At 33.5% G+C, this 21083-nt stretch overlaps 1 protein-coding gene across 1 annotated transcript in view; it reads left to right on the forward strand.

The window, feature by feature from the left end:
- LOC102669841 (midasin) overlaps positions 1-21083 on the forward strand; it is a 51152-nt gene that overhangs the window by 22581 nt on the left and 7488 nt on the right. Inside the window, exons 26-61 of the mRNA XM_006583078.4 lie at positions 686-809; positions 1203-1301; positions 1402-1502; positions 1618-1707; positions 1787-1852; positions 1981-2145; positions 2447-2654; positions 2787-3634; positions 4084-5643; positions 5822-5999; positions 6297-6368; positions 7420-7505; positions 7586-7837; positions 8103-8238; positions 8323-8408; positions 8482-8570; positions 9294-9435; positions 9534-9623; positions 10855-10978; positions 11237-11391; positions 11555-11668; positions 12450-12602; positions 14850-15029; positions 15107-15295; positions 15413-15517; positions 15612-15836; positions 15925-16032; positions 17280-17361; positions 17455-17585; positions 17693-17857; positions 18914-18989; positions 19069-19181; positions 20369-20430; positions 20523-20636; positions 20737-20805; positions 20897-21053. Coding sequence (XP_006583141.1) covers positions 686-809; positions 1203-1301; positions 1402-1502; positions 1618-1707; positions 1787-1852; positions 1981-2145; positions 2447-2654; positions 2787-3634; positions 4084-5643; positions 5822-5999; positions 6297-6368; positions 7420-7505; positions 7586-7837; positions 8103-8238; positions 8323-8408; positions 8482-8570; positions 9294-9435; positions 9534-9623; positions 10855-10978; positions 11237-11391; positions 11555-11668; positions 12450-12602; positions 14850-15029; positions 15107-15295; positions 15413-15517; positions 15612-15836; positions 15925-16032; positions 17280-17361; positions 17455-17585; positions 17693-17857; positions 18914-18989; positions 19069-19181; positions 20369-20430; positions 20523-20636; positions 20737-20805; positions 20897-21053 — 6714 coding nt within the window. The remainder of the gene's footprint in view (positions 1-685; positions 810-1202; positions 1302-1401; positions 1503-1617; positions 1708-1786; positions 1853-1980; positions 2146-2446; positions 2655-2786; positions 3635-4083; positions 5644-5821; positions 6000-6296; positions 6369-7419; positions 7506-7585; positions 7838-8102; positions 8239-8322; positions 8409-8481; positions 8571-9293; positions 9436-9533; positions 9624-10854; positions 10979-11236; positions 11392-11554; positions 11669-12449; positions 12603-14849; positions 15030-15106; positions 15296-15412; positions 15518-15611; positions 15837-15924; positions 16033-17279; positions 17362-17454; positions 17586-17692; positions 17858-18913; positions 18990-19068; positions 19182-20368; positions 20431-20522; positions 20637-20736; positions 20806-20896; positions 21054-21083) is intronic.

Below are 21083 nucleotides of genomic sequence, written 5' to 3' on the forward strand. Positions count from 1 at the left end.
TATGTTTGTCATTGTTTGGTCAAGTTGGTTTTTATTAAGGTGAAAGCTTACTCAGCTCTTGGGGGGATTAAATGATTTACAACACATGCATAATGAGCAGTATTAATTATTACCCATTATTATTATTATTATTCTAATTCTAATTATTTGCTCATTCACTGTGGTATAAGTACCTACTTGCGTCGGCTGTTTACAGTGTTTTACCACAATTCCTCCTGATATTCAATAACACACAACACTGTCTAGCTACCAGTCTTCTGTTAAATAATTTTGATAGAAATATAGCACAATAAAGAAAAATTTAGCAGTGAGAGAGATCAGTGTGTCGAATAGCCGAGAAGAGTTAATTATGATCGAGAGACGGGTATTAGTATTTATATGAGCAGTGTATATATCTAACTGCTGACTTAGCTGTTAGTTATAACAGTTGACAGAGAGCTAATCTGTTACACCAGTTATAAAAAGTGTAAATTAGCGGGAAATATATAATGCACAAGTATCTCTAACAAATTTGTTTAAATTTCTCTTATGAGGCAAGGTTCTGTTTTGTCCTGAGTGTGGGGCAGTTCTTACGTATGCTTCTATGTTTATAATTTTATTGTGTAACTTGTTGTAGTGGAATGCTCATATTTGTATTTTTAATGTGTTGGACAAGTTGGAAATGTTGCCTAAATTATTCTTACAGGTTGATGAAAGTAATTCAAACCTTTCAAGAATTGGAAACTATGGTTGGGGTGAATTTGGCACCACTATGGATGTGTCACATAGTGATGATTTATTTGGCATTGATGCATTCTATATCAATAAAGGTAATAATGTGATGCTGCATTCTTTTATCTGACTTAGTTTTGCATAAATATCATTTCTATGTTTGATAAACTATCATCTAGCAATTGGATTTCCGCCCCTAAAATAGTTGTAAAGGACGGAGAGATGTTATGTGCTAATGAATAATTGTTTTGTTTATTTATTTGCATTTAGGATTTTTAATAGGATTCACTTTCTTCATGCTTTTTAGTAAAAATCACAGTACGACTTGTACTGAAACTTATCTAATATATAATATTATTTTTGTGGATATAAAAAAAATAATTTCTTTCTGCTTTTTAGTCTTCTCCTTTACAGTAAATTTTACTCTGAATACTGCCATGCTGGTTGTCTCTTGTGTTTATTTTACTTTGCTTTATACTTTATACCTATAGGTATTGGCATTTGTGAGGATGGTGGGTTTGAATTCAAGGCACCTACTACTTGCAGGAATGCTCTGAGAGTTTTGCGGGCTATGCAGCTTCCAAAGCCTGGTATGTTTCTTCATTTACATTTGGATTTCTTTTAATTATCTCCGAAATTTCGCATTTAAATTATTAGATTTCTTAGTTTTAAATGATTGTTCATTTGCAGTTTTACTGGAAGGTAGCCCAGGTGTTGGGAAAACTAGTTTAATCATTGCCTTGGGAAAATGTTCTGGGCATAGAGTGGTACGAATAAATTTTTCTGAGCAGGTCAGTAATATGTTTTTAGTTGATCTTTTTCTTGTAGCAGTTGTTATTTACTGTAATATTTTGTTTTACTCTGTTTCTGTCACTGCAAAGTACTTCAAGCATATTTTTTGTGCAGACTGATATGATGGATCTGTTAGGGTCTGATTTACCTGTTGAAAGTGATGAGGGAATGAAGTTTTCTTGGTCTGATGGGATACTATTGCAGGTTGATTTGTCTTATTATGTAACATATCATGTTAATCTCAGCTTTTGATATGTATTTAATTTCCATCTTATTTCTGCAGGCCCTGAAGGAAGGCTGTTGGGTTTTGCTGGATGAGATTAATCTTGCTCCACAATCTGTTTTAGAAGTATTTCTCTCATCAATCTTAATCTCCATCTGTTCCTCATTTATTTTCCTTTATAAACCTTAATTATTGCTTCTTGCTTTGTTTCCTCTTTCTATGTTTTTTTGTTGTAACAAAGTTCTTTGTATCAGGGTTTGAATGCTATTCTGGACCACAGAGCTGAGGTGTTTATACCAGAGTTGGGTAATACTTATAAATGCCCACCATCATTTAGAGTTTTTGCTTGTCAGAATCCATCACATCAAGGTGGTGGCCGAAAAGGCCTTCCAAAGTCATTCCTTAATCGATTTACCAAGGTATGCTGGTAATATGCTATTTTTGTATTTATTTTGAGCCTCTCAAAAGATGAAAGATGGATGTTCAAGCAAGCTAACCTGAGGAATCCAAAGTCTAAAATCCTCTATGAAGTAGTTAGAATCGCGTATTAATCTAAAGGGACTCTAATTAGCTTTCTGTTTTGCTCTGTTTAATAAAGGTGTCCTGTTTCAGAGTATTATTCGTCTATTGTCTATGATAAATATTGTCAGTCAAATATTTTTCTTTTGTACTCGATATGCAAGGCTTATCAAATCTGTGTTTTTTGGTTGTTGACTATAGGTGTATGTTGACGAGTTAGTTGAGGAAGACTACCTATCTATTTGTGAATCAAAATTTTCGACTATACCTAGAACTTTACTCTCAAAGTTAATCATATTCAATAAAAGGATGCATGAAGACACCACAGTAAATCAAAAGTTTGCCAAAGATGGCTTCCCGTGGGAGTTCAATCTTCGTGATGTATTTCGGTCTTGTGAGATAATTGAAGGTTCTGTCATCCATATTCCTTGCACTTTTAATTTGACTCTGCTGTTTTTCATGGTTGCTTTTTTTATATTTTTTTTATTTCTAATATTCCATATTCCTTTTTCATGCTGATATTTCCTTATATTCAATTTAGGTGCACCAAAGTACTCAGGATTATACTCCTTCTTTAACATTGTTTACATTCAGAGAATGCGTACGGTAGATGATCGAAAGGAAGTTTTACGAGTTTTCAAGGAGGTATTTGAGGTGACACCGTTTATAAATCCATATCCTCGCATTCAACTCAATTCACATCATTTAATTGTGGGGAATGCTACTATTAAGAGGAATCATGTCCAATTAACTATGTCCTCAAGCAAACAGCTCCTGATGCTGCCTGAAATTCGTCAAAGTTTGGAAGCTGCTGCTCAATGTGTTGAGCGTCAATGGCTATGCATCTTGACTGGGCCATCATGCTCTGGAAAAACTTCATTGATAAGATTACTTGCTAACCTAACGGGCAATGTGCTCAATGAAGTAAATCTTTCATCTGCAACTGATATATCTGAATTATTAGGATCTTTTGAACAGTATGACGCCTTGCGGAATTTTTCCAGAGTTGTTGCTCAATTTGAGTGTTATGTTAATGAGTACATCAGTTTGCAACTGGAGACTTCAAATGTAGCAATTTTCAGGGAAACAGATTTTTATATCAGATGGATGGCTTTCCTTTCTGGATTGAAATTTGACAGCTTGTCATCTGCTACAAATTGTTTTGAAAACCTATGTTCTCTCATTGGACAACTAAAGTTGCAGATACAAAAGAATTCTATTCCTGTATCTTACTCATTCCATGAACTTGATTTGGCCATGAAGACAGTTTTGAAGATGAAAGCAGATGCTGTTTCAACCAAATTTGAATGGGTTACAGGATTGTTGATCAAGGCTATTCAGCAAGGGGAATGGATTGTCTTGGAGAATGCAAATCTATGTAACCCCACGGTATATAATATGATGCATATATTGAATAATATTGTGCAAATTCATGCATTTTAAAGCTTATTTTGCCTGAACAAAGTCATTTGTATTCTCTGTAGTTTGTACACATTGTGTATGAACTTCATTAACTGACTAATCTCTCTTTGCTCTCCCTTTCTCTGAATATGTGTTTTGTATCTGTGCAAATAGAAGTTTGCGTCAAGCACATCTGGCTCATTACTTCCATAATCAAACTTTTATTCCTAGATCTATAGTTTTCCCCCAAATAAACTAGAACATAAGCCATTGGATGATATGGTTTTTCTTGTTTAAATTTTTCTGAAATTTGGCATGCAAGATCTGAAATGTAGAACATGGATTGATCTAATGTTATTTTTTTTTCTGAAGTTATTGGGCAATGCAAGTCTGTAAATTGATACTTTTAATTATTTTTTACTTGTTTTTGTTGCTAGGTTCTTGATAGGATTAACTCATTGGTGGAACCTTGTGGTTCAATCACGGTCAATGAGCGTGGAATTGTTGATGGAAACCCATTGGTTATTCATCCACACCCTAATTTCCGCATTTTCCTCACAGTTAATCCCCACTATGGTGAAGTTTCTCGAGCTATGCGTAATAGGGGAGTTGAAATCTTTATGCTGCAGCCATATTGGGCATTAGATGATAAAAGTGGGTACAATGACGAGGATGTTGAATTCAAAGATGTTAGGAGGTTTCTTGTTTTATCGGGTATTCCGATTGGTCATTTGGTTGATTCAATGGCTAGAGCCCACACTTATGCTAAAAATAAAGGTTCAGAACTTAATGATCACATTACATATCTTGAACTCTCACATTGGGTTCACCTGTTTCTGCAGCTTCTCAAGAATGGTTGTTGTCCTATTTGGAGTCTAAAAATAAGTTGGGAGCATATATATCTCTCCTCATTGGGTGTTGAGGGAGAAAATATAATCAATTTTGCCAAAACTAAATATTTATCAGTAACTAATTTGGCTGGGTATGATGATTTGACAGCGTGTCCTTTGGGTTTGCCTGGAGGATGGCCATTGCCACTCACTGTAAGGGATTATGTATATTACTCAAAAGAAGCTTCTATCAAACAGAACTGCATGTATCTGGAATTCTTGGGAACTCAGATTGCATCTCATCAATATCAAGTTGCTCGTAAGAGGCACTCAACAACTTGTTTGCAGACTCCTAATGATCATGTGAGGGTATATTTGATGGATTTGATGACTTTACATGAACTTATGTTTCCTAAGGCTTCAAATGTGATGATTTCAGATGAAAGGGAGTGCAAATTTGACTCAGAATTGACCAATAAGATGCTATACTTTGCAGCCAATTGGACAATTGAACAAGCTACTGAAAGTGATTTTAAGTTCTATCTTCTCAGGTTTAAGTGGTTTAGTTCTCAAATGCAGCCCTTCTGCCAGTTCTTTAGTAACTTTCTCATAGTGATAGAACAGATGATCAAGCATCCTATTTGGGAGTATATTTCATGCCGTGACAAACTAGATGTTGATTTGAAGTTAATGCCATTGTTGTCACTTGATTTAGTCAATTTGGCCCCATCAAATAAAAAAATTAAATATCTTTGTAATGCTGTTAGTTTCTTTGATCCACTAAGGTTAACTTACCAGCAACGGAATATTGAGAGCCAGCATAGTTTTGATGACGAAGCCAATATTGAGAGCCAGAATAGTTTTGATGAAAAAGCCAGTTGCTTCATTCAACTTTTGAAGTCTCTTCACTTTTTGCAAGATGAAATACTTCACAAATTTGTCGCTTCAACTCCTAAGCTAATTGAGGACCAATCATTTGATTATAAACTACAGTTATACTCTAACCTTATTGAGGACCATGTTTTTTTTTGGCGTTACTTCATATCTTCGAAGTTTATAGATATCTGTCCAGAAGCAGTAGATCAGATGATAATTTCTTGGCATTCTTTGGTGAAAGATGCTCAGAAGTTTACAGATATCTGTCCACAAGCAGTAGATATTTTTTTGGTAAGCTTATCATAATGTTTTATGGATTTCTAGATTTAATTAAATTACCTTGTAAGCTTAACTTTTTTAAAATCAGGGTGACTGCACTCTTCCTTTTTTCTTTGGTGTTACCAAAATATTTATGTTTCATATTTTCTATTATTTTCAGACAGTTTAATTATCTTTACTCCTTGAACAGATGGAGAGCAAAAAATTTGAGGAGTTTTCTTTTTCAGTAAATTCAGAAAAATCTTTACTGTGGATTCATGGTGGTCACCCATTTTTGCCCTCTTCTTCTGATTTACATGATCGACAGCATCAGCTTTATAAATTTGTTGAAACAATTTGGCCAAGAAAGACAGGATCCTGCTATCAAGGTTTACTATTTTGAATTCCTTTTTGTTGTTTATTTCTGGGAAAATTTCAAACACACAATTCTTGGTCAAGATATTCCTAGTTTTGGAATATTTAACCTCTTAATTGCTTAAATGGTTAATCAGTAAGTGGATGTAAGTAACCACTTGTTGAGCATCATTAACCAGTAAGTGGTCAATTTATTATTCTCAAGATGGAAGTATTTTTGCCAAGAATTTAATTTTTGTGATTTTCTGTATTTTTGTACATCTCATTTTGTTTGATTTTCATTCATTTTTTATTTTCTATTGAGTATTCAGGAATTTTGAGCAGCCATCTTGCTGACGTTGTTGCATCATTTGATCATGATCTTCGCTTCCTGGTGACACAAGGTATATTATTGGCATCCCTGTTTCCCTTGTATCATTTTTAGACAGGCAATAACACCACTTTTGAATTATTTGGATATACAAAAAGAGCATCAAGTGTTATCCTTTGGTCTATTGCCCTGTCTAGTCTAGTTTAAAGATGACACAATGATATCACCAGGTCAATTTAAGTTGTATTTATCTTGTCAAATATTTCTTTGGGCATTCAATTTTCTGGTGGCATAAATTTAGAGTGGGTGAGCCTTGGAGCAACAGTGAAGTTGTGTCCTTGTAAAGTCCCGGTCACGGGTTCAAATACACGATTAAGACGAGTTACAAAGACTTGAGTCATCTCTATATATAGAGTGACTAACAGAAAACTAACTCTAACAGTTACTAACTAACTAAAAAAAGCTATGTAAAAGACACTACAGTTTACTTAGTTGAGTAAGTATACTCTAATACTCCTGTGCAAGCACATGGTGGGTGAGTCCTAGCAAAAGCAGGGGAATCACAGAGTTTGGTTTTATACAAAAGAGTAAGGCTGGGTGCTTTACCCTCCAGAAACCCGAGTAGGTGGGAGCCTTGTTCACCGTGCCTCTCTTTTTTATGTGCATGAGAATGTTTAAATAATTACTGTGGAGTTATGTGGTCTGCATCAGTACACATCTGAATGTTAACATCAATCGTAAGTGCAGGTCTTTGGAATAGAACTTATGCAACTTAAACATATGTGTTTTTTTAGCCTATGTGATGTCTTCAAGAATTTACTGTATGAATCATGATACTGATCTTGGAAAGTCTCAGCATGAATCAAGAATTTTTTCTCCTTTCTCTTATAAGATCAAGAAAACTCTTTGCATAAGTTGAAGTTTCTAGCATTTTCTTTAATTTTCTTTTTTCCTTGTGTATGATAAAAAGCAATGGATTATATGGTCAGGAATTTACATAATGAAATATATTCCAAGAATATTTCTGGTTGACGTTGATGAATATCATCACATTTACTTTTGGGTTATTGTTTATGCGACTTATCCATAGATAATTATTTCTTATTTTATTCTATATTGCGTAGATGTTTCAAACTCATCATTTTTAATGGCAAAATGGAGTCATGAGGATGGTATTCATATTGTCAAGAAGTTGGAGGAGATGCATCAGGTTTGTCCCTTGCATTGATGGTTTTGAAATCTGTAAGAATGCACATTTGTCATTTGATTGTTGTTAAATTTGTTCTACAGATAGTATTGAGAAGGTTTGAACATGAAAAACACAAGTTGCAATTAATTACCGGATCCAAAGACCTTTCAGCTTTTGCTGAAAATTCACCTGCTTGCTGTTCATTTACACCTGAAATGTTGTGTGAAAAATCTGTATTTGAGGCCTGGCAGGATACGTTTCTTCCGGTTGATTATACCAGTTTATTCTGTGACATGGAGTTATTACAGAAGCTCACATCAATTCATTTGGATGATCTTGAAGGGTTACACCAAGTAATGCTGACCACAATAGCTATTTATTTTTTTCCCAGATTTTCTGTATGGCTGAACTCTGGTTTGGCTGTGCATGTTTGATTACTTAAGATTGTCTTTTGTGAATTGTTTTATTGTCAAAAATATTTCTTTATTGATATTGTTAAAAAATATTTCCTTATAGTAGGGGAGAGAATTTACACTTTGTCTGTTATGCTGCAAATAATCTGGATGGATACTGGATTGTTTTAAACTTAATTTCCCATGATTCTGATTCTAATAATAGGCTGTGGGACGTCTATCCAACCTTTTGGACTTTGCTTTGAAATTTTCATTGAGTTTCTCATCAAGGCCTCCACAAATGTTTTTTCCACACCAAAAGATATTGTGCACCCTGAATACATGGGCATCCGTGGATGCAGGTTGGTGTAAGGGCTTAAACGAGTCCAATTATCCTTTTTTTTTTTGGTTAATAGGCTCACATGGATTTTAACTTCTCTGTGCAGTAAATTTGAAAATTGCAAGCTTTATTCTGGAGATGTGGTTTAAGTGGCATGAATCTTTGTGGGTCTATTTCCCTAAATCTGTGAAGGTATGTGGGAGTGCAAATTTACTTTCTTATTTAGTTCTTGATTATATGCGTTTTGATTCTTTTTCTTACACAGGGCGTTGCAAGGATTGATGGCTCTGATGAAATTGTAGTACCCCACATGCTCGTTGAGCCTTTCAGTGCATCAACTGTGTTTCAGATCACGTGAGTTGATTTTATAATTTCATTACTAAATTGTTGATGCTCTATTGATGTTGAGTTATTGGAGCTTCAAATAAATTAAGGTCATTAGTCATTACTAAAGTCAATATTGGGGCTTCATTACCCATAAGCTACCTAAGTCATGTTGTTTGTTAATATATGCATGACACGGGGAAGAAATTCTGCATTGCTTACGGAAATTGTTCAACATAATTGAGTATGTATATCTTAATTTTCAAAACCTATTTCAGGAAATTAGGAAAAGAGGTAAACAAATCAAATAATATATGCTTGATCAATATCCTTTTATGAAGAAATGTAATTAATTTCTTCATTCATATTAAAATTATTTTTTACTAATATGACTACCATTATTTCTTTCTCATTTATAAAATATTTAAGAATTAGGTTGAGGTACGGACATGGTTGAAAAGATAGTAATTAATATTGATTTAGGTTTTTAAAAAGGACAAATAAAAAAAAGATTTCTTCCAGTACATAAAAAAAGATAGTAATTAATATTTTTTACAATACTATTGATTTAGCAGATATTTTCTGACATCTATATAGATAAATCACTGTTAAATTTAAGATTGAAGGTTGCTATTTTTCTTCCTTTCCATTTGGTTAAATGCTAGTCAATATGATTAGTTGCTAAATCTTGTGGATATTGAGCTCAGCATCTTGCTATTGAAGATTCTATCCTTCTTTGGAAAATATTTTCAGGCAATGCATACATGCTATCAAGGAGTTTTGGGTGCAATGTCTCAAGTGTCGAGTTACCTTGTTGAATTTGTGGCATTGTTCTCATCATGGAACACATCTGCCGGATTTTCTTTTATCTGCTGCTCGCTCTCTTTTCCAGCAGGTAAAGCTATTGCTTTCTTTCTATTACTCAGTCATTTGTCTTATAATTGTATCTTAAATTGTTAAACTGATTTTTGCTTATGGCATGCTTAAATGCAGATTATTTATGCACACAGAAAATCTTTTGATGCAGTTCAATTTGCTAGAATTAAATCTATTTTTTGTTCTTCTGAGAAGAATGTACTTACGGTATGTCTCTTCTTTTTTTTTTTGGCAATTGTTATGGCTGTTTTCTTTGAAATCATTTTAGAATATCTTATTTAGGCTTTATTCTGAAATGTTCAGCGATTGATTTCTCATAAGTATGATGTGAGCACGGATTATAGTTTAAAAAGTAATACACAATGTAAAAATTTTCCTTTGTGTGTGTGTTTATGATTGTAAAATAATCTCTCTCAAAATCTTAGTATGAAGAAAGAAAGAAAAACTTTGTCACAATTAACAATAGCCAAGCTTATCAGACTCGGACCGGTCATCAACTCGGTCAGGGTATTAGGTCGGGGTCCGACCCAGTGAGTCAGTAATTGACCAGCATGACTCCGTCAGTTTAAAAATAATATTAAATAATTTATAATTAGTAAACATTTATACTTAAAAAATCTTAAAAAAACTATTACTTAAATAGTATTTGTATGTATAACAAAGTAATGACTAATTCTTCATTAATTTTGCAGGACACAATTTTTGTAAATTAAAAAAAGTATTAAACTTTTAATAATATATTTTATCAAATTCGCTTACTGGTTGTCTGGGAAGGAATTGATTTTTCAAATCAAAATTTTCCTTAAAAGCATTTATTGAAATTGCAAGTCTTTTTTAATTTACTGTGGGATTTCTTGTAGTCCCCACCCCACCATCTCCCTCTTCAGATTTTTTTATTTGTTTTTACTAAATTTTACCATAAAAAAAGTGTTTATTTGTTTCCTCAATTCAATTTGTTGTCCTAATCCAATGAGATAGATGATCAAATATGGTTGTCTGCCAGCAATGCTTATAAGTCAATAATGTCACTTCTTTTTTCCCATGAAACGGGCGAGCTTTATGGCTTGGACAGAGTGCACACGTTAAAATAGCTTGGGCAGTGTGCAAGTAGACTAGCAGCAACAGCTTTTAGGTTCTGCACACAAAACAAAGTCAATTTTTTTTTTAAGAATTAAAGAAAGGTGCATGACCCGGCCGAGTTATAGTGACCATGAGTCACCAGTTTTGTCTTAAATCCGATTGAGTCAAACTGGCTTTTACCTGTTTAATCCAATCCAATACATGGCTTGGACAGCTAGGTGTCCGGTTCCCGGATCAACTTGTCGAACCGGACGGTCTGAGCCGAGTCCAATAACACTGCTTTGTACATTCTATTTGAATGGTTATGATTCCCAAACTTCTGTTTTCTTATTGTTATTCCCCTGTTATCTGAATCTAGGAAGAAAGCATTGATTTGCTGAGCTCCCTTGTTGCTTCATCAAGACACCACAGGTTGAAAAACTCAGTGCAGAAGTTCATAGTTCCACTGCTTAGAGAGATGTATCTTCAGTCTAATACCGCTGGTAACTAAATGCTTCAGAAGCTCATAGTTCAGAAGTTCTTATTGCCCCCTTTAATAGACACGTATAATGACTGACTTCTTGTGATTTTATATATGGCCATAAAAGTTGGGTAAAAGTATAAAACTCTTCATAATGCAGTAAATTTTATAAATTCTTTATTATAGCTGTGACCTGGCGGCATTAAATACTAGGTATCATTATACTTCTGTTTATGAGCGTTCTCACTTATATTTTAATTTTTCATTTTTACTATCATAGATTTCAATTATACTATTGGTTGTGCATGGGCACGCATTGGAGCATTACGCATTAATCTGTTGCTTAGCAGTAAGGACATTGATCCTGCCATGAAGTACCATTGCAAGTACTCTCAGCTTGTGGAAACAATATCATCACTTGAACTTGAAATTCAGGTATTCTATAAAGATGTTTATTCAATTGATACTTTTCTCTTTGTTTTCTCATGTATTGAACTCTTATTTGCTGAATATTTTATTACTTCAACTATCGATTATAATTCCTAATTGGATCCATTCTGTATACTGAGGGTGACTTTTCTCTTTCTATTCTTTCTAGGTACGGAAAGAGTGTAGTTATCTTGCTGGACAGTTTTTGACACAAGAGGCTGACAAAAGAAAAGCACAAAGGATGGAAAAGCTTCAGGCAGAGTGTCGAAAGCTACAAAGAAAGGTTTTTAGATTCTTACGTTTCCATTCTTTTTCTTGTTGTTTATACTTCTGAATGTTCTATATGTAATTATTGGTTTTACGATGGCCATTAGGGACTGTGGGTGTGAAATTTGTTACTGAATGATGTCAACCATGGTGTACAAAGTCTTTATTTTTTGTTACTTTCATTGTCGCTGTTAGTTTTTCTTTTTGTCTGTAGTGTATTGAATTTTTAATAAGTTTAATACTCTATGCATCCAATTCTGCTAAGAAAGAAATTACATTGAATGGGTGATGCAATAACATAAAGAAATGGATATTGGTGATTTCAATTTGTCTATTGTAGACATTCATATGGTTCTCTCTAATTGATCCCTTTTTTCTCGTCAAATTTCTTCATTTAGAAAAGGTAGCCTCTTTGAACAAAGTATTATTATTGGCATTATTACGCAGCAATTTGTTTTGTTGGTTGTTGTACTACAAAACTTGATCATTGATATATTTTACACCTTAAACAATTTAAGTGGCAGATTTGGTTATTTTTTTATTGATCCCCTTTTTTGGTGGGCATCACTCTGATAAATGTTGCAGTGTATGCTGGTATTACCCTCTCTATTTGCAAGTGTAGAAAGTAATTTACATTTGATCCCTATCTGGAATTTGCTGTTGTCATCCTTTTACATTTGATCCCTATCTGTGATTTTCTGTTGTCATCCTTTTACATTTGATCCCTATATGTGCTTTGCTGTTGTCATCCTTTTCAATTGAATGATGAAAACTGATGATGGTTGTCTTGGACTTAGATCGTGTTTCGTACTGAACCAAGGAAATACAAGAAGTTAATCAAAGAATGTGAGAACTTTCTTAAACAACATGATGCTTTGGAAGTTTTGGTGAGAAGTAGGGGTACTGCTGAGGAATTACGAGAGTTTGCTGACCATGCTTGCAGCTGGCAGGTATAACTACTTATCTATTTATGAAAAAAATGTTGAATAGTTTTGTTAAAGGAATGGTAGCGACACTCTCTTTCTAACACTCGCTATATGATTGATTGAAATTTATTTAAAATCAGCAATTTTGGTATGTCACACTTCTCATTTAATGACTCTTTCTCCTGATTTAGATGTGGAACCCCCCAAAATAATGAATTTCAGTCAATCATGTTAGAAAGAGATTGTCGCTAGCATTCCTTATTTTGATAACTTATATATGTTTTTTTTATATAAAATGAAAGTATTGCTATGCTTAGAATATTTTAGTTCTCTTATTAAAATTCTGAATATGTTAATTAATGAAATGCATATTGTATTTTTTATAGAAAAAGTTATAGAATTTAGGTTTAAATACATTTTTAGTCCCTGCAATTTTTTTTAAGTTTTAGTCCTTACAAAATGTATTTGTTTTGTTTTCATCCTTAAAGCGCCTTAGATAGTGTTTTTTAACTGTTCAAAACACTTTTTTTTAATGTTCAAAGCGGTATCTAAAGCGTTTTAAGGATGAAAAACAGAACAAACATATTTTGCAAGGACAAAAATGAAAAAACCGCTAAATTACATGGGACGAAAAATATATTTAAGCCTAGAATTAACAGAATAGCCTAGACAAGTTAATTGATAAACAATACGACAGAAAAATGTATTTAAGCCTAGAATTAACAGAATAGCCTAGAAAAAACCGCTAAACAATACAAGAGAACCAACTATAGGGATAAGATGTTTTCATAAATGAGGACAGATGAAATTAACAGACTAGCCTAGACAAGGTAATTGATAAGCAAATGTCACTCATCTGTCTCCTTACCCAACAAAGAAAGCCCTCTAAAGTAACCTTTTGCTGGACATCACAAGGAGGCTAAGAGAACTTCGGTAAATAATTTTGCAAAATCTGATATTCCTTTCTATTCGCAAACTGTTTCATTCTGTCTTATTTCCCCCTTTTCACCGTTTCTAAAACACATAGATTGACTGGGAACATGCTCTTTGCTAATTTAACATTTATTCAATTTGCTAACAAGTCTTAACCACAAATCAACACAATCTCTATCTATGTGGCCATATGAGAGTATACAGCCACTGTGTCAAGTTTAAAAAGACAGAGCGCAAACAAAACTGTGAGGTCTGCAAACCTATAACCAATGATTTGAGAATGAACACAGAATTGCAAATAAGATTTGTTGGAGTATGTTCTTGAGAAATCTGAAGTCCATGTCTTTTTGTCTGGTATAGAAGAATGTATATAGAATTAACTGTGAATTTAAGTATGGAAGAGAGAGAGAGAGAAAAAAAAATCTAGAGAGAATAGATAACCTTGTTCTTCTTGAGTACATAGGTTGTGGAGGATATTCTTATTTTGGCTTTTAATATACTTAGTGGTGACCTTTTTCACTAAGGTTGAGACTTGAGAGAGAAATTTGGAGTGGCACTGATATAGAAAATATGGTAGAAGTTCCCCTCAGATGGTTTGGGCATACATAGAGAAGACTTGTAGAAGGTTTGGTAAGGAGATCACATTGGATAGAGGATAGTCCGATTGTTGGAGATAAAGGGAGATCATGAAAGACTATAGGCAAAACCATGTGGATTTAGAGGTCGATTGTTTGTCTATAGAGTATAGAAGTGATTTAGGATACAACATTATGACACTTTTAGTTATTTATGACATATTTTTCAACAAAGAAGAGCATTACATGGAAAAGTAGGAACAAGGCATGATCCCAACACACATACTAAAATTTTAGAAGAAACCAAAGGAATGCAAAAGTCATAACCATTGTAGGTTAAAATTCCCTGGCCTAAAGATATACTTCAACTGCAAATCTTCTATCCCACACTTTTCCTTTGAGTCCAGTATTTGTGCTAGGTTACCTGACATCCTAAAAAATTTGAATTGGGAGGAAACATCTATGCTCATCCCTTAAACTGTATGAGGTAATATTCCTGACAGCAAAATAGCTATACCCAAGCAGCCCCTCTTTTGTGATTGATATGAAATCAGACACCTCCCAGTTACTTAGATGATCTCTTGAACTATTTACTGCTTGAAAGTGAAGAAAGTTTCTTGGTAGAGAAAAAATATCAATAAAATATGATATAATCCTTCTCTATTCAATATAGACAATAAAATTAAAAAATTAAAAAAATCTTTTTTCAATATAGTTGAAGTCAATATCCTTCTCATTTATTTTTTTTTATTTCAAATACCAGAAAACAGCTACTAGTTTTATTGGTAAATTGATGGATGAGTATGCTGCATATTGCGACATTATTCAACCAATTCAAGTTGCTGTGTATGAGATGAAATTTGGATTGTCACTGGTGTTGTCTAGTATCTGGGAAAAAGAATGTTTGAATATACTTGGGCAGGAAAACATCAACACGGTTATGGTATGTTATTTTATGAATTTTGTTATACTTGTTTTTATTTTATATTTGTATGGGAACTGACATGATGAGCTTGACAGGAAATGATATACACGCTTATGCGCTTCCCTCGTGCTGCTTCATGCAAGTTCATTTCTGTTAAGCATGACATTGGGTTGGACATGCTTCCTTCATACCAGCTAGATTCTTCTACTGGCTTTTATTTGGTGGATGCGGATTTGATGGAAAGGCTTGTTACTCTTTCAAATAATGTTGCTGCTGATAAGAAGGTATATATTTGTTGGATTAAATTCCAAATTCCAGTTCTAAAACAATATTCTGGATTGTGTAATTTGAAGAATTTATTAGTTTTATTCGTTTGTTTGTATCTGAATAATCAAAAACAGGTATCTGTGGTGCAATGTAGAGCTGCTGCTGTCTATTGGAACATTCTTGTTAAAATTGCACATTTTACAGCTAATGCAAAAATAATTGATGATAAATCTTATATGGTCAGTTTCCTTATTTTGGCTTTTGGGTCAACCTTTTCATTTTTATTGATTGAAATAATTATTTGCTTACAACATTCTATAACTTCTACTTCAGCTCATGCACAAGATATTCGATGAGTTTGCCATGCTTTGGTTGAATAGGAAAGATTATGCAAAGTCAAAGAGTGATATTGATACTCAACAGTACAAGTTTAAACCTCGAGCTTTCGAAATTGAGAGTGTTATTGAAGATGAATTACCACCTCTTGCAAATTCATATTCACCTGAAACATTTTTGGAATGGAAGGAATTTTCTTATGATGAAAAATCTTCTGACAAAGTAATCCTTATCTGAACTTTGAATGTTAAATCTTTTTTTTGTTGATTTCATCCTGTACATGTTGGTTGTCTAATGTTTGTTCAATCAGATGGTACCCCCTGAGGATGAAGAATGGAAGAAGCTGGAAGAGACTATCCTCAGCCATGTGGTTCTCATTCACAATCGGTTATTTGGATCTAGTGATCTAGTCCAGACTGTGAGTCTATGTATCTTTTTTTTCTTTATAAATCAAGTTAGAATATGGTTTGCAATTTTGAGTTAAAAGATTTTTATGTTTCCTAGCTGATATAATCTTTGTTAGCATGTGTTTTGTTGAGTATCTGGTTAAGAGATCTGGTTAATTGGTTACTCTCTCGGTGTGTCTTTATCTGTATTCAAAATTTACATTGGAGGAGTGTGGGAGAATCTTTTTAGCTTAAGCCCTATTCGATAACATGTTATTGAATCAATTATCACAAAATCTTAAGCATCGAGTGAAAGCACATGAATCTTTTTTTTTTTTTTTTTGATCAGCAAAGATAATATTTTATATATTGAATGGAGTACCAGAGGTACTTATAATACAAAAAGAGGCCATACTAATGGTTCCACAGTCAGACATTCATATTCTGAGGGGGAACCAAGCTATGGATACAATTTGCATATGAATTTACATGTATAAAGCTCATAACTATGCAGTCCCCTGCTGATACATAAAACTTTGTGGAAAATTACTTGACCATTGATTAAAATGCACTGTGAAATCCTTCTCAAAACTCCTAAGCCAAGACCATAGTAGGAATATTGCTTCTTCAAACAGTTTATTAGCATCGAAATTTGCATTAGAGAACACTATACTGTTTCTAAGCTTCCAAATGGACCAAGTTAAGGCTAACCACCAGCATTGCCACCTATTATTTCTTACACCAGCAGCTTGAACACCGAAATGTTGAAGGAAATGCTGCTTTGGGCTTAATGGAAAAGCACCTTTAATTTGCAGCCATGACATAGTTTCCCACCAAATGGGTTGTACTTTACTGCAGTGAAAGAATAGATGGGATGCATCCTCCTCTTGAATTCTGCAGAGAGGACATAGTGTATCCGTGCACTGTACTTGTCTCCTACATGAATCTTAAGCTGTTGGGTAAAAGCACATGAATGGTTTTATATCTAACAGATATCGCTTGATTGGAGAATTCACAGTTTTCCTTGATTTTCTATTACACTCTTCCTCACCCTCCTTTATTACCATTTCCTCACTATATTTACAAAAGTAGCATGGTCCATTTATAGGTAATTTAGGTTCATAACAAAAGCTTGGATTTATTTTCTGTAGTTTATGAGATATATTTTCTAGGTCCATCCATTAATCACCTTGTTTTAGGGAATTTAAACATTACTTTAAGCTTGGATTTGGAGTTTTTTCCATTCCCTGTAGTTTAACACTTTTTGTTTTTGGTTTAGCCTGGAATTTTTGAAGTTTCTGATGAAGATCGGTTGCATTCCTTTATTGACTCGTATACATTGGGTATTGATTTAATCAGAGGTACTAATTATTTTTAAAGAAAGGATTTGAGCTGGTCATTTCTATTTCCTTGTAACTTGTCACATTTTCCATTCTTAATTTTTGTTTTTTCAGGTGTCCACTCTACACATTTGCCTGGTTTAGATGCTAAACTCATGCCAGAGAACTTATTTTATCTCTGTTTAGACTACAGAAAGAAGTATCTTTTGTCTCACAAATCTGCTGCCAGATACAATTTTTACAAGGTGTTGCCTAACATTGTTTTGATATTTTGGAGCCTTTGATTTTTTAGCTTTCTGTTTTTGTAATAAAATCATGACCTGTGTATTCTTTATATTCTTTCTGATTGAAGGATTCAAATGCTTCTGAGATGGTACAAATTTTGAAAGTACTTGCACCTCTCCAACAGCAGATTCTTCCCCTTCTAAATGAGTGGGAAGATCGTAATGATCTTCAGAAATTTTTGGATATAATTGAGATGCTCTTGACTCTCCCATTGGATACCCCTTTAGCAAAGGTAGTGTGAGCAAGGACTGATTAAAATTCTATTCTCTATCCAAATTGGATTCTTATGTATGGATCTACCGATACTGAAACAATCCTATATGTCTTAGATTGGTTTGGTGGAAAGACTATTAATGTTAAATTCTGTCCTCCGACAGTTATTTTTAGATAGTTTATTTGCCTTGAGTTGATGTGAAGTTTTCTGGAATTCAATATAAAGATGTTTTAAGGTTAAGGTTACTCATATATCTATAATTCTACTTTCCTTCAACACTGTACCTATCGAAATTTTTTTGGATGTTTGAATTTTTCTGTATTGAATTGTAAAGATTTTTTTTTTTTTTGATCGGCAAAAATATATATATATATATTTCATTATGTAAATAGTGATGAAGTACCAGAGGTACTTTGTACATAGATAGGATCCCATAGATATGGTTCCTTAGAAAAAACTAATACAGTTTAATTAGGAACCATATTATGGCTAATACATCTGCTAAAGCCCCAATAAAAATCTACCCTCTAGTGATACAAAAAGCCTTGTCGAATATGACTTGACCAGTGGTTAAAGTTAATTGTGAAATCTTTCTCAAAATTTGTAAGCCAGGTCCAGGTTAGTAACATTGCATCCTCCATCAGCTTGTTTCCATTGAAGCTTTCATTTGAAAATACAATTCTATTGCGCATTTGCCAAATTTGTAAAGATTTTTAATCTTCAATTGCTAATCAATTAGTTATATGATTTTGGTACACTTTTCCTTTTACCATAATATCAACAACCCTAAACAGTGTATTTGTTTTATCAGTGCTTAAACCCCTAGTGTTGATCATTCCTTAAGGGTTATCAATGTGTGCATCATTTTACTTTCCTTCAACCACGTGCCCACTGAAAGCTTTCTGAACGTGTTTCCATTTATCAGTATGAAATTAGAAATGTGTGTTTTTTTTTCTTCCAATTATATGCCCTTAGCGCAGCTTTCCTTTTATAATATATGCTTGTTAAAATAGAAAGAAACATGTTTTCATTCGTGACTTTATGGTCTAGTTTTAACTGTTCTCTCCTCTGTAGGCTTTTTCAGGGTTGCAGTTTTTATTGCACAAAGCTGAAGTTATGCAAGAAAATGGTTCAAAGTTCTCCTTCTCAAGTATGATTTTTCTTTCAAGTGTTGAAGCTGCAATTTTGTACTTTGTATTTCACTAATTTTTTTTTCAAATGAATTTTAGATCAATTCAAATCTGTTTATGATCTGTTGTCATCATGGCAAAAGATAGAACTGGACTCTTGGCCATCTTTGCTTGATGAGGTGACAGATCAGTTTGAGAATAATGCGGGGAAAGTAAGTGGCGTGCCTCTTCTTTTAATTATTGTTGGTTTTGTTATATGTTAGTCAAAGTGTTGTTGTAGTTTTGGAGGACCTAAATTTGCCTTGTATTGTATATCTGCAAGTGCATAGGTTCTGTTGTATAAGTATAAGAATTAGATGTTAGGAAGTCCCACATCACTTGCCTCAGTTCTTGGATTTAAGATGAAATCTAACATGGTATCAGAGCCTATAGTCCATTCTGTTAAATCGCCTATTCTAGTAGGCTCACCTGTTCTAGCAGGCATCTGTGGAGAGGTGTTGGGGGTATTGGAAGTCCTACATCCTACATTTCCTGCCTCAGTTCTCACTTCTCAAGGTGCATAACTTATATATAGGATGGACAACTTCACTTAATGCCAATTAGTTTTAAGATAGAATCTAACACTAGATATCGTCTCACAAAAACAAAATATCATTTAGCATTTAATATAATTGGAAGCCAATTATTTAGCAATCTATGACTGTTCATTACTGTTCCCTACTCAATCTAATTTGTGGTCTATCATTTAGAAGCCTTTACCATAAAATTAAAAAAGCAATGCATTTCCATTAAAGAAAGATAGAAAGAACAAGTAAAGATCCTCTTCTAGCCATGAAAATCCCCTTTTTAGCGCCCATTGTGTGTGTCATTGAACTTTTCTTTTTTGCAATTTCTTTTGATCGACACTCAATTTCTCAACTTTTTTTAGACAAAAAAAATTGGTTGACTTGCCATTTATTTTCTGGCAACTGAGCACGGCCTTTTGATGTTGTTTCTGGCAACACAGCACTTTTTATTATAATGATTATTTGTTTAGACTGTCACTCTTTAATTTCAATCGTAAGTTTCTTAATTATGGATAAATTAGTTATATTTGTATAATATAAATTAATAAATTATTTATATCTTGTATCTAAACCTTATAATGGCCATTGAACTATTTGCTATACTGCAGTGTTTTTAGGATTTGCCACTCAATGTGTGATGTGGGGTTGATATCTTTTCAATATTATTCCTTTTCTAAAACAAAGGATCTACAACTCCCATCTTTTTATTTTTCTTTAAGAAATGATGTTCAGTTGTATATTTTGGAAATTATGGAAATAGGCAAAAATTTGATCTCAATATTTTTTTTCTTTTAATCTGAACATTGCTTATTTGTTTTTTGCTTTTGTTGCAGTTGTGGTTTCCTCTGTACTCTGTTCTTCAACCCAGGTCTTGTGATATATCAATTATTCAAAGGCATGTTACAGACTAAATTTGTAGTTTCATCTTATAGATTTTGTGACCTGGTTTTGTTGAGTTACATTTCTTTTTACTTTGGTATTTTGCAGCCTTGAGGACTTCATTCAAACATCCAGTATTGGGGAATTCAGGAAACGTCTTCAGCTTCTCTTTGCCTTCCTTGGTGAAAATTATATCAGTTCATCCTTGAAAATTAATTCCAGGTATAATTTGTTCTCATGCAGTTAAGTTTTCTTGAAAAAATGAAAAGAAAATTCAGGCATTTTGTTGTTCTTTTGACCCATATATTTTTAAACACTGTAGTTCTAGTCAGTTGGAACAGTCAACATTCTTATACAATATGTTTGGATTTTATGTGCAGTTCTTACCAATGTAAGTCCCCGTCACCTATTGTTTCGTTGATTTATTGTCTATTTTTCCCTGGCCTTATTGTCTGTTGGTTTAATTATGTGACTGACTGCAGAGTGTTGAAGTACATTGACGCTAGCAGGAAAGAGGTTGAGATTGAACTGAGCAAACTAGTGAAACTGTGTCGGTGGGTGCATGGAAAAAGTTATTTATCAATTGAAAACTTGAAAAAGAGTAGGCAGAAGCTGAAGAAACTTATACAAAAGTATACTGTAAGATTCAGGCTTCCTACTTGATTATGC

Source organism: Glycine max, chromosome 7 (assembly GCF_000004515.6).
Source record: "Glycine max cultivar Williams 82 chromosome 7, Glycine_max_v4.0, whole genome shotgun sequence".
NCBI classification, from domain to species: domain Eukaryota; kingdom Viridiplantae; phylum Streptophyta; class Magnoliopsida; order Fabales; family Fabaceae; genus Glycine; species Glycine max.